Below are 12,335 nucleotides of genomic sequence, written 5' to 3' on the forward strand. Positions count from 1 at the left end.
TCTCTTGCTTCTTCGTAGTTCACTAGACTCATTAATATCTTTAGAAGACATTTAATCCTGTGTTCCACTTGAGCTAGGGATATTTTCTTGATTTTTCCTTAATTCATTATACGAAGATAAAGAATTTTCAAAGAACTCTACATCACTTGATTCGATGATCACATTGGTCTCCAAATTTAGCAATCTATAAGATTTTCTATTGTTAGCATATCCAACAAAAGCACATTTGATGCCTCTTAGACCTAATTTGGTCCTATTAGGGTTCGTGTTCTTGCAATACGAAAGACACCTCCACACTTTGAAGTATCCAATGTTTGGTTTCCTTCCTTTCCTCAATTCATAAGGAGAAATATTTGTATAATTTGAAGAAATTTTATTAAGTATCCTACATACACTTAACAAAGTTTTACCCCACAAATTAAATGACAACTTAGCATATATAAGCATGGTATTAATCATTTCTACGAATGTTCTATTCTTTCTTTCAACCAAACCATTTTGTTCAAGTGTCATAGGTGCGGAACATTGGTAAATTATGCCATGTTATTCACAAAACAAGTTAAAATTACTAGAAAAGTATTCACCATCTCTATCGCTTAAAGTTTTTATTTTCTTTCCTAGATGATTTTCAATTTCATTTTTATAAATCTTAAACATGTTAAAAGCTTCATGTTTATGTTTCATTAAATACATGTAGGTATATCTAGAAAAATCATCAACGAAAGTAATGAAATATCTATTTTCTTTTCTAGTTAACATGTCATTTAATTCACATATATCCGAATGAATTAATTCCAAACTACTAGAGGTTCTTTTTACACTTTGATATGACTTTTTAATCATTTTTTATTCTACACATGTTTTGCATTTATAAACATTATTTTCATCATATGAAATCAAATTACACTTTTTCATACGTTTCATAGTGTTTTTACCAATATGTCCCAATCTTGCATGCCATAATGAAAATAATTCAACAACATAAGCAAAAATAGATTTATTTATTTCATTGTTAACGGTACATAATTTAACCATTTCATCACAAGAATTGCATTTTCCAACAAATTCCCTTTAAGGGATAATACAAGTTTACCGGATTCATACACACATTTGATACCCGATTTTCCTAAGAGATTTCCACTAACCAAGTTCATATTCATTTTTGGAACATGTAGTACATTTGTAAGGATAACGGTTTTCCCAGAAGTAAAGATAATATCAATATTTCCCTTGCCAATTACTTTGAACCGAACTTTCTTGCCCATTTGAATCTCTTGATCTCCATCTAATTCTTGATAGGTTTTGAGTAAAGATTTATCATATGATACATGCACTGTAGCACAAGTATCATACCACCACTCGGGAACCTTTCCCTTGATTGCATTTATTTCGCTTACAGTGGCCACAATCTTTTCTTCTTGAATGGAGTTTATTTTACCTTCGAAGTAGTTTCTTTTTCGGTTTCTACAATCTTTGTGTAGTGTCCAGATTTACCACACACAAAGAATCATCCTTTGGTCTTCTTCTTAGACTTGTTAAAGTTCCTTGAAGGCTTCCTTTTATTGGACTTTGTAGGCGGTTCAGATTTCTCTACGGTATTGGCTTTAGAAGTTCCTTCCGAAGAAGAAATCTGAATTCTTCTTCAATCCCAAGATGTTTTTGTAATTGTTCCAAAGAATAATTTTCGGAACTATGCATTATTTTCTTTCGATATCCTTTCCAAACACCCGGGAGTTTAGCAATTATAGCCCCCACTTGAAAGGTCTTCGGAATTTTAATCTTTACTGATTTTAATTTGTTGACAATAACTTGTAACTCATGTACTTGGGGAAGAAGGGAAATATTATCTAAAAATTTAAAATCAAAGTACTTTGAAATTAAAAATTTCTTAGTACCTTCTTCTTCCGCTTTATACCTACTCTCCAAAGCATTCCAAATTTCCTTAGCCGACGTAGTATTTGTGTATATATCATATAGACGATCTGATAGCACATTCAAAATGTGACCGCGGCAAATTAATTCATATTCTTGGCTTTTTTATTTTTCAGCCCTAACTACTTCGATTTCTCCATTTGTGGGTTCCAGTAGAGGCGTCAACTCAGGATCTAGGATGTAGAAGATCTTCAATACAGTAAGAAGAAACTTCAATTTGTCTTGCCAAAGCGTGAAATTTGTGTCATCGAACCGATCCAACCGCACCAAGTCTTGATTCATAAGTTTTATGGTTGCCATTGTAGTTTCGTTCTCCATAGTAACTTGAAAATTTGTTTGAGATTGTTAGAAATAATTTCTCCACCAAGGTGTTAGAGAACGAATTACAAATGTAGATTGAAAGAAATTTAGAAGATAAAGAATATAAAACAAATGTGGAAAAGCTCAAACACGATATGAGATCGTTGTCCTCAAACGAATTTTGCCTCCACTAGAAAAGATTATGGTGCTTAAAAGGTCATTCGGCAAAATGTTTGAAGGATTGATCAAGCCTTGTAGAGATTCAAACACTAAGCACTTGTTTGATTCTCTAAGAACTCAACACAGTAGAAAACGAATATGGAAGAAGATGGTTTATTTTTTCTTTCTTCTCTCTTGTTTGATCTTATAAACATGTAATTTATAAGTGTTTTTTCATTCTTTTTTGATGATAAAAAAATCACCTAATTATAGCCATGCAACATAGCTTCACGAAGTGGTGCCAAAATTAAGTGAAAGGCTGCCAAAAAACTACCCAAACCAACTCCAACGATCACTGAACTTATACCATGTGACCACATGGTGTAAATCCATGCGATCGCATGGTTAGTTAAAATTGAGGCCATTTGGCCTCGGTTGGTTGCCATGCGACCGCGTGGCTTTTAGCCATGCGGTTGCATAGTTTTGAACAACCATCACAGAGGTACAGTGGGGTGGGATGAAGAAGTAAATGAATTTTTTTCCCCTTTTATATTTATTTTGTTTTAATTATTTATTTTAATTTTTAAATAGCAAAGTTACTCTTTTACCCATTTAAAATTGGTCAAAATTCAATTTTATTGGTCAACTAACGGTCAAATTCCATCCACTTGAACCTCATGTGCATATTTTGAAAGATGTTGGATTGTGGATGGTACAAAGTGAAAATTAGGGCAAAGTCCACAAAAAAGTGAAAGGTTAGATACTGCTGTTGCAATTTTCCATTGTTATTATCCAAATATGTTCGAATTTTTTTGCCCCTTTCGAAATAGATACTCATCGTACCATAACATTATTGAATGTTGCATTGGAATGTTAAAGTACTCTCACTAATACATGATTCCCTAATTTTTATTTTTAATTTTTTAAATTTTCCAATCATGTTTATTTTTGCTATCAATATTTAAGTTGATAATCTTAGTCCACTTGCTATTTAACTATTTGCCGCAATCTTATCATTCACAAACATTCTGTAATTCTCTGTTCACGCAATTAATATTTTTTTTCGTTTTGTTTGCCAAGTAATTTTATTTTTATTTGTATCTTATTTTTGAAATGAAAATAATATTTTGTAATTCTCTATTCATGTAATTATTGTTTTTTGTTTGCCAAGCAATTTTATTTTTATTTGTACATTATTTTTGAAATGAAAAAATATTGTAAGATTCATCAACTTTAAAATGTATATATTACTTGTTGTATTAGGATTTTCTATTTTCCTAAATAATCAAGTTCATTGAATAATATCATAAAATAATTTGCAAAAATATCAAACCAAACGTATTTTTCAATTTTCTATATTAAGAAATGGTTTTTCAATTTTTAAAAATATCAAACAAAATGCTTTTAGCAATCATAAAATAGACTCGCAAAATATTAAACTGAAAATGAATTCAAAATTGATATGCAAACCACATACGATGTAAACTTCCCCTTAAAATAATCTCAAGAATCTAAACTTAAAATAACCAAAGAATTCATAGACTGTATAGGTATTTCTGTATAGAAGAACAGCATAACCTTATTTGACAATGGTTGCATTTTCACAATATCTATGCGAGACTAGTAGTAGAGATGAGAAGAGAGAGACCGATATTGTTCTATTGGGATTTGGACATTTTGAATTTTTTTGTTTTCACTAATCTATTTAATTTCTTTGTAATATTATTATAAATACCTTTCATGATTTGAGTTGGATCGTTTTGATTTTATAGAGCCGAATCCAACACAAAATCAGTTGAAAATCGTTTTAGGAAAAGTCAATGGCACTAGCCGATTAATTGGAAAAATTGAGTTAAACATGTTGATCCAATGTGGATCGATTGGTTTTGTTCGAATCCCACTCTAATGTCCATCCTTACTATTTGAGGTCGGACGATGTGGAGCGGAGAATTTTGTCATCCCTACTTTTTAAATTTATTGCAAATATTTTGATATTCTATTTCAAATATAATTTTTTTAAAGCAGAATCAAAATTTCATTTAGTCAGGTAACAAGAGATATAAAAATGAGGAATACAATCAATTGATTATATAACACTAAAATCTAAAGAGAAAGATACATTCTCTTGGATTACTTTATTCCCCTTGCAAGAAATAAAACAATAATAACTACAATTTCCATCAATAAACGAAGATTGAAAACAATTCAATTGGAACACATTGAAAATTTAACAAGAAACATTGCGGTACTTCACTTCATGATTGTTAAGCGTCCATATGATATATTCATAAATGATTTATACAGTGGACAAGGAATAATAATGGGTCTTACTAAATGCGTCTTTGATTGAATTTATAAAATATTTATAAATTTGTATCCAAACGGAGGCTAATAAGTTTAAGAAAAATACTTCGTATGAACAAGTAAGCTTGTGCGGCAATTGGGTTGTTCTGGATATCTCAATACGTGGAACTTTCCAGTAGATTTTGAGTATTACACAAATGGAACATTTGTGTTCATATAGTTACTAGAAATGAATCCGAACGGTTCCAATTTCATTTCGATTCTATCCTATTTTTTCAAAAAAATGTGAGCATACAATAAAAATTATCTTTTCAATATTTAGCAAAAATAAAAGAAATAAAATATGTCAACAAATATACATTTCAACACTTTCTTAAACCACTGTAATTATGTCACCAAATAAAATTCAATATCTAGAATAAATAGCATTCAATTTCAATTGTGGCTCCATGTGCAGTGCCTGAATAAGAGTTTTTAAGCGCAATCAAAATATGGTTTTTGGGGGGTGAAATTTGTGGCGTCAACCTATAGGGTTAAATTCTAATTGAAATGAAATCTTTAGGATAAATCAATGTAATTTAGGAGGAAGGATTAGGATATAAAATCCTCACCCTATTCCCCCTTCTTTTTTCGTTCCGATGACAACGAGCGAGGCAGAGATGGAAGAGATCAAACACTGGAACAAGATCTCTGCTGACAGAAGAATACACTCATGAAGTGAAAGCACTATTGAGAGGAAGAGCCTTGGCCCCTCTTCATTCTCCACAGGGTTCGACCATAAATTGTTTTCACCTTTTTTTTTTATCAGACTGATAGTAGCCGAATTGAGCAGCTTTGGAGCCTGTCGAACCATCAAATTGAGCTATGCGTTATAGGTTGTATGATATCCTTTATCAGATTATACATTATGTGTTTTTTTGGAATACATGTAGCTTAAATCAGAAAAGTTAATTATGGGCTCATTAGATATTTGATATTTTTAGCGTATTTGAGGATTATTGGTTGTAAAGTAAATAATGTTGATTTACCAGTATTTTATTTGAATAGTTTGTATTTTGAGGGACTGTCGTACCCTATTCATATTATAGGTATTAATTTGAGGAAAAATTGATTATTATTCAGGTGGTTTAGTTCATATTTTAAGGAAAACTCTGTCGAAATTTTGTTAAAAATATTTTTCAATCAAGCAAGTCAAAGTTGCCTTGGTAGTGGGTTCGAAATTTAGCTAGCATCTACTATTGACGCACGACACGTGTCAATTGGTATAAGCTCGCAAGGGCCTCCTTGATAGTGGAACCCTTGACCAGGCTGGATGAAATTTAGTGTCTAGTGTCTAGGCCATTTCAATGGGATTGGTGACTCGGCATCGCTTCTCTCTCCAACCCTATAGTGCAGTGAGCTTACTGAGCCGATTTTTCAAAGTTCAACGATTTTACTAGTGAGTAACGTACGACATATTCTAAAGTTTAGTGGTCAAAATTCAACATTTTAAATTCCAGTGAGCAATCTAAAATATGGGCCTAAATTTAGTGAGCAATCGAAGGTATTGACCTAAGTTCAGTGCTTGAAATTCGATGTTTTAAATTTCAGTGAGCAATCGAAGACATGAACATAAATTCAATGACCAAGACTCGACATTTTAAATTTAAATGACCAATCAAAGATATAGACGTAAGTTCAGTGATCATTGGAACAATTAACACAAGAATAGATAACTCTACAAGAACAATCAGTTCTCAATTCTGGATTTCAATTCAGGATTTTTGGATTCGACTCCAATTTTGGGGGAGAATGAAGGGCTGCTGCAGCTGCATCTCGAACTGCCTTTCTAGTGGTTGGCGGTGTTGTTACGTTAAAACAGGTTCTTCTATTGAAGAAACATAATCTCTATCTGGAACTCAATCTACTATTGGTTATAAAACTCGGCAATTTTTTTCTTTTTCTTTTTTTAACCAGATTGGAACCTTGATTTTGATTCAAAATGTTCGATTTAGGTTAAAATGTCCACTACTACAAACAAGTCACCAGGGAAATTGAAAGGGCTATCAAAAATAAAACTCTTTTCTTTTACAGATTGACATGGAGAGATTGTGAGTTGACATTACTCCGACTTCCCACTAACCCAACGTAACTTAATAAATAATTATTAAATTAATTAAAGGACAGAATATTTGTACAAGCAATATATTTGTGTCTTTCCATCACTGTGTATATATATATATATATATATATATATAGGTAGCCAGCGGGTCCTATTATTTTATATGCAAAATGAGTCTGTATTATGTTTTGTTTATTGTTCATAACACTTCATAATCTTTTTAAGTAAAAGAATTTCACTGCAGTCAATACACATATGGTAGTTACTGCATATCATTTTGTCCCTGTATTTGACTGTAAAATTGTAGGAACTGTGCCATGAAGTGTGAGGTGAATCTGTTGGAGATTACGAGGAGGACAAAAGTTAGAAGAATGGGGTGTAAGGGAGCAAGAATAAGACTGGGACACACCAAAGGTAAAAACTTTCCAAGTTGCAGAACCGGACAACCCCATTCTCAATACTGCTTTACACACCCAACAAATTACACATACAAATTTGTAAACCCGTTTCTTCTTTCTTCTTCTTTCTTTTTCTTCTCTTTAATTCAGAACAGCCCACATGAGTAATATGTTTATTTTTGTTTTTTCATATGAAATTATTTGTGGGGGTTTTTTGAATTCGTGGAAACAATTTGATTAATGTTAATTTTTTGGGTTTTCTTTGTGAATTTTGTAAATTGAATATAGAGGGTTTGGTGGAGTAATAAACCCCTGATTGTGTGTCGGCGCAGGGTCCCTTTCTGTCGGCATTATCTCTGTTTTCATCCATCGATGATGCTGATGTTGATTGTCATTATGATATTTTCCATTCCCAATTTTAATTGAAAAAAAAATTGAACTGAGCTCCTTTGAATTTGAAGATTGGTTAGTTGAAGCAGCACCATCAATCAATCAGTTTGTACTTCTTTTGGGTTTTGATTGCAGCAAATCATTTTTCTTGAATTGGGAATTTGAATGCTGGAAATTGTAATGTGAGTAATTTTCTTGATCTGAGAAGGAAAAAGTTTCTCTCCTTCAAAATTCAAGCCCTGGTTCTGAGGGATCTTGCCAAACTGGCTTCTATTGCAGCAAAGATTCAGATTTTTTTCGCATTTTCTACTGTTTTGCCGCGAGGTCCACTAGTTTTAGTTTATGTTTTCTGTTGCTCGATTTCATTTTTCATTACATTTTGTTAGTTTTGAAGCCTGAATTAGCTTATACAATTGAGCGTTCGGGCATTGAGATTGTTCCTGAATTTTAGTTTGTAGTTCTGATATGTCCACATATATTAGTTTATAAATCCTGAGCTTCTGTACCGTTTGTAATTTCAAATGTCGCTTGGAATCTGTTTTCAATAAAGGAAAAGAAGCATACTTGAAGGGCTCATAGAGAATAGCTTGAATAAGAAGTTTCCTGGCTCTTATCTGGAGACTCTGACTCCCAACTGTGTCACCTTCCTGGTGAGAGAATGTAAAAATGATTCTTGTTGATTCAACATTCATGTGAGATAGACCAATGAATATCCCTACAGTTTCATTATCTGGGAACCTGCAGATTTCGTGCAAAATTTTGATCTCTGCATCATGTTCAACTTTTAATTCTGAGCTATCTGCTTCGTGAAATTTTTACTCGCCCTTGCCTCATACATTAAACATTTGTATAATCTGTTCCAGTTATTGTATTGTGTTAATTTCATTTCATTAAATAATTAAAACCAATTCCATACACGGAAAATTCTGCCTGCCCCTTTCTCTTCGGCCCCTTTCTCTTCGTATTAGAGTATCTACTTTTAATCTTCATTCATGCTTATTTGCAAATTTCAGGTTTCATGCGTGATAATCTATATTTTCGGGGTCACCACTGTAGCTGAAGTTGGATCCCGGACCAAATGTCAAGGACTCTTGCAGCAATTCTAGGAGGTGCTGCAGGAGCCGTGGCATTGGCAGGGATACTGGTTATAATTTTATGGTACTGCCTTTTCCATAGACGGAGCGTTACAAGAACCTCTGAGACAGGTTCTTCCGATCCATCTGTGCAAGGTAACGTAGGTTTTTTGTAACTTTAAATGAGAAATACCACATTCAGTTTGAGGAAATGTTGGATGATAAATGTTATACAGCAGTTGGAAGAAGCGTAAGTGTTGAAATGGCTTTGCAAGGTGCTAGGCGCTTTGAATTGGAAGAATTATCGTTAGCAACAAAAAATTTCGGCGATAAAAGTTTGATAGGTCATGGAAAATTTGGGGAGGTGTACAAAGGCTTGCTTCATGATGGGATGTTTGTGGCTATAAAAAAGCGACATGCTCCTCCTTGTAAGGAGTTCATTGATGAGGTGACTTCCCTATATTCGTACAAAATTGATTGGAATTAATACAACGATTAAGGCTATCTGTCTGGACTGCTAATGATCAGCATTTTTGGTGGCATTAATTGATATGCCATTTTAAATGGAACCCATATCCGTGCATTTAAGATGTCATATCAATTAATGCTACATAATTACCACTAGACTGCTAGACTGTTGGATAATTAGCAGTCCAGATAGATAGTATTATTCTAAAACATACGGATGTAGAAGTTAGAATCCGACATGATCTTATCCCTTTTGACTTTGGTTGGAAAAGTGGTGGGAGGGATACAAGAGACACACCGCCGTATCAATGCATGGAAATCTATGTGGAGAATCTTTAGGTCATTATAGGATTTTATGGCCCTTAGCGATTGCTGAATATCCAATATTCATATTCTAATGTTATGTGCACTTGTTTTTAACTTAATATTAAAATAATATGGACTCCCCACTCAACACTGAATAATTCGGAGATAATCTGATTCTAATTTTCGGTCATGGATTTGCAATTCTGTTCATTCTATTTCAGTCATCATCTTCAATAGAAACCCCCCGAACTTCTTTAAGTTTATTTTGACGTTTCGTTGTTCTATCCTCCTTCGATTCTGCATTGACCTTTTTCCTTTTCTGAAGACTGCTACTATAAGAGTTTCAACATAAATAGTTTGAGCCTATTGTAACAAACAGACGGAATTCCGTGCCAAAATTCAGATGTGAATACCTTCCTATTTAACCTATTTATTGCCTATTGTGCCTTTATGTTGAATGCACAATAACAACAACAGAAACTGGCCTATGTTTTCAATAAATTTAGAACTTTTTCAACTTTTTGTTAATTCATAAGTAAATCTACCAAGAAGATCTAACACAATAAAATCCTCACAATCAGGCCATGTTAGCACTTAGCATGACAAAATTTCCTTGTTTTTTGAGTACTTTTTAGATTGAATTTTAGATTTTATTCCTTATCAGGTACGGTATCTCTCGTCTATTCAACACCGGAATCTGGTCACCCTTTTAGGTTATTGTCAAGAACATGATGTACAGATTCTTGTTTATGAGTATATACCCAATGGAAGTGTATCGATTCACTTATATGGTAAATCTCTCTCTCTCTCTCCCCCCCCCCCCCCCCCCCCCCCCGGTGTTTGTGTGCATATGTATGTGTATTATTTAATTTAGCATATTCATTCAAGTACACCTTGTTAATTTCATGCAAGCTAGATCCTTTTGCAAAACAGATTCTTGTATATGGAACTATGACAAAAACTCTATTGCAAAATTTGCACCCACTGCTTTCTTTTTTAGCTGCTTTTCTCCTGACATTGTTTTGAATGAATCTACCCCTCTCTTTCTCTCTCATGGAGGTGGGGTAATGGATGGGGATTGGTTGTTTCACTGTCTTGATTTAATGCAACTTATCAGTCTTCATTGGGCTCATTTCTCAGGTGCTGGTCAGGTTTCACAAGAAAAGCTTGAATTCAAGCACAGGCTTACAATAGCTCTTGGGGCAGCTAAAGGTGATCTTCTGCAAAATCAGTGAGCATTTATGCTTTCCTGGTCGTAGTTCATCTTCTCTTATGCTAAATAGTAAATTTTATTTAATACTATATTACAATCCTGACTGCAAAAATTCATTTCCAGAGTTCCATAAACTTTTATTGGTGAATATGCTTCTTTAGTGGTAAAGTATCTCAAAGAACTGGTTTTAGAGATTCCAACTGACCTGTACTCAACTATATGTAGGTTTGGCTTACCTTCACTCCCTTAGTCCTAGATTGATACACAAGGATTTCAAAACAGCAAACGTTCTTGTAGATGAAAATTTCATAGCTAAGGTGGCAGATGCTGGGTTACGCAATTTTCTTGGAAGATTTGAGCAAGCAGGCCCATCTTCTCAGTTAGCAGCCGACGAGTTTTTCCTCGCCCCAGAGTAATACATGTGCTATTCTGTTGTTTATTATATAGTTCATGTCAGAGTTATAAATTATAATTTCATTTACCCATGTAGGGTAAGAGAGTTCAGACAATTTTCAGAAAAAAGCGATGTCTACAGTTTTGGGGTGTTCCTTTTGGAGTTAGTAAGTGGGCAGGAAGCAAGAGACTTGCTTTCTTCTGTCGTCAATGAAAACCTTGTTGAATGGGTATATAGTTGTTCCTCAAACAATGTTATTTCATTTCTTTACATAGCCAGACATTTGTTTACATGTATGATGGTACTAAAGTCGAGTGATCCTTGCATGATTAGTAAAGAGTGTGTGTGAAAAACAGGCGACACCTCTAGTTATTAATGCATTCCGTTATTTAAATGAGGGTGCACCTAATACGTTTCTCTCCCCTTTTTTTATTTTAGATGCAAAATCTTCAAGAATCTGGCAGTATATCAACCATCATCGATCAGAGATTGGGAAATAGCTTTACTACAGAAGGCATGGAAGAATTTTTACAATTAATAATGCATTGTGTATACCCTTCAGGCGAGAAGCGTCCTGTAATGAGCTATGTGGTAATGGAACTTGATCGTATACTTGAGAAAGAAATGAGCTTGACAACAATTATGGGAGAAGGGACACCAGTTGTGACCCTTGGAAGCCAGCTTTTTAGGGCTTCAAAATAAAGAAAGAAATGGGAATCACTGCTTTGAGTGTGCATTGTGAAATATACTTCCTTGGAAACAAGAGAGCTGTTTTGTTAATTGTATAAAGAGCAGCTGGATGAAATTTTTTTTTTTTTTTGCCCCCTCGATTTTTCGTCATAGTTGTATGAAATCTTCTTGTAGAAGCATGTATAGTATAGTTAACAGTACAGTGAAGGTTGAGTGAGGATTGGGATTATTGTGTTGGTGATGTAATTTTTCTGTACAATTGCATGTTAAGGAAAGTGCAAGGGATTTGGTTCAGTTGCTTCCTTAATACTTGTGGTTTAATTTGCTGTTTGTATTGAAGTATCATCCTCTTTCTCTTAACCACTTTTCTCTGTCATTCCTGTCTAATTTTGAACTTCAAAGAACTATTTTCAAATATTAAGCTCATTGTCCTTCGATATTTTATTGAAAATGGATTGAAATAATCTGGTTTTGGACTTCTCTTGAAAAAAGATGTCTTGATCGAGGTTCTTAGGTTCTTTACGTTAGGGGATGGACAATCAGTTGTAGATAGAGGTCTAGAAAGTTTATAGGACAAAGCTTTTATTTATTTATTATTATTATTATT

The 12,335-nt window shown here is 33.6% G+C and overlaps 1 protein-coding gene across 6 annotated transcripts; it reads left to right on the forward strand.

The window, feature by feature from the left end:
- Positions 1 to 6,991: 6,991 nt before the first annotated feature.
- Positions 6,992 to 12,037, forward strand: LOC111365399 (probable leucine-rich repeat receptor-like protein kinase At5g49770). Of its 6 annotated transcripts, none has more exons than XM_022985906.1 (8): positions 6,992 to 7,210; positions 8,598 to 8,813; positions 8,894 to 9,105; positions 10,096 to 10,222; positions 10,572 to 10,643; positions 10,870 to 11,056; positions 11,135 to 11,267; positions 11,477 to 12,037. In XM_022985906.1, the coding sequence occupies exons 2-8, from the start codon at positions 8,663 to 8,665 to the stop codon at positions 11,738 to 11,740; spliced, it is 1,146 nt and encodes a 381-aa protein (XP_022841674.1). In that variant the 5' UTR covers positions 6,992 to 7,210; positions 8,598 to 8,662; the 3' UTR covers positions 11,741 to 12,037. The 6 variants fall into 6 exon arrangements, with proteins under 6 accessions (XP_022841674.1, XP_022841673.1, XP_022841671.1 ...); XM_022985905.1 differs by lacking the exon at positions 6,992 to 7,210 and adding an exon at positions 7,217 to 8,244; XM_022985903.1 differs by lacking the exon at positions 6,992 to 7,210 and adding an exon at positions 7,217 to 8,234.
- Positions 12,038 to 12,335: the final 298 nt, after the last annotated feature.

Source organism: Olea europaea, chromosome 17, assembly GCF_002742605.1.
Source record: "Olea europaea var. sylvestris chromosome 17, O_europaea_v1, whole genome shotgun sequence".
Classification (NCBI taxonomy): Eukaryota; Viridiplantae; Streptophyta; class Magnoliopsida; order Lamiales; family Oleaceae; genus Olea; species Olea europaea.

Excerpts from the sequence above, each read along its gene's own strand:
- LOC111365399 (XM_022985906.1), top strand. The coding sequence starts at position 8,663 with ATGTCAAGGACTCTTGCAGCAATTCTAGGAGGTGCTGCAGGAGCCGTG. Across the intron at positions 9,106-10,095 it reads GTAAGGAGTTCATTGATGAG|GTACGGTATCTCTCGTCTAT; the intron begins GTGACTTCCCTA and ends ATTCCTTATCAG. Across the intron at positions 10,223-10,571 it reads TGTATCGATTCACTTATATG|GTGCTGGTCAGGTTTCACAA; the intron begins GTAAATCTCTCT and ends CTCATTTCTCAG.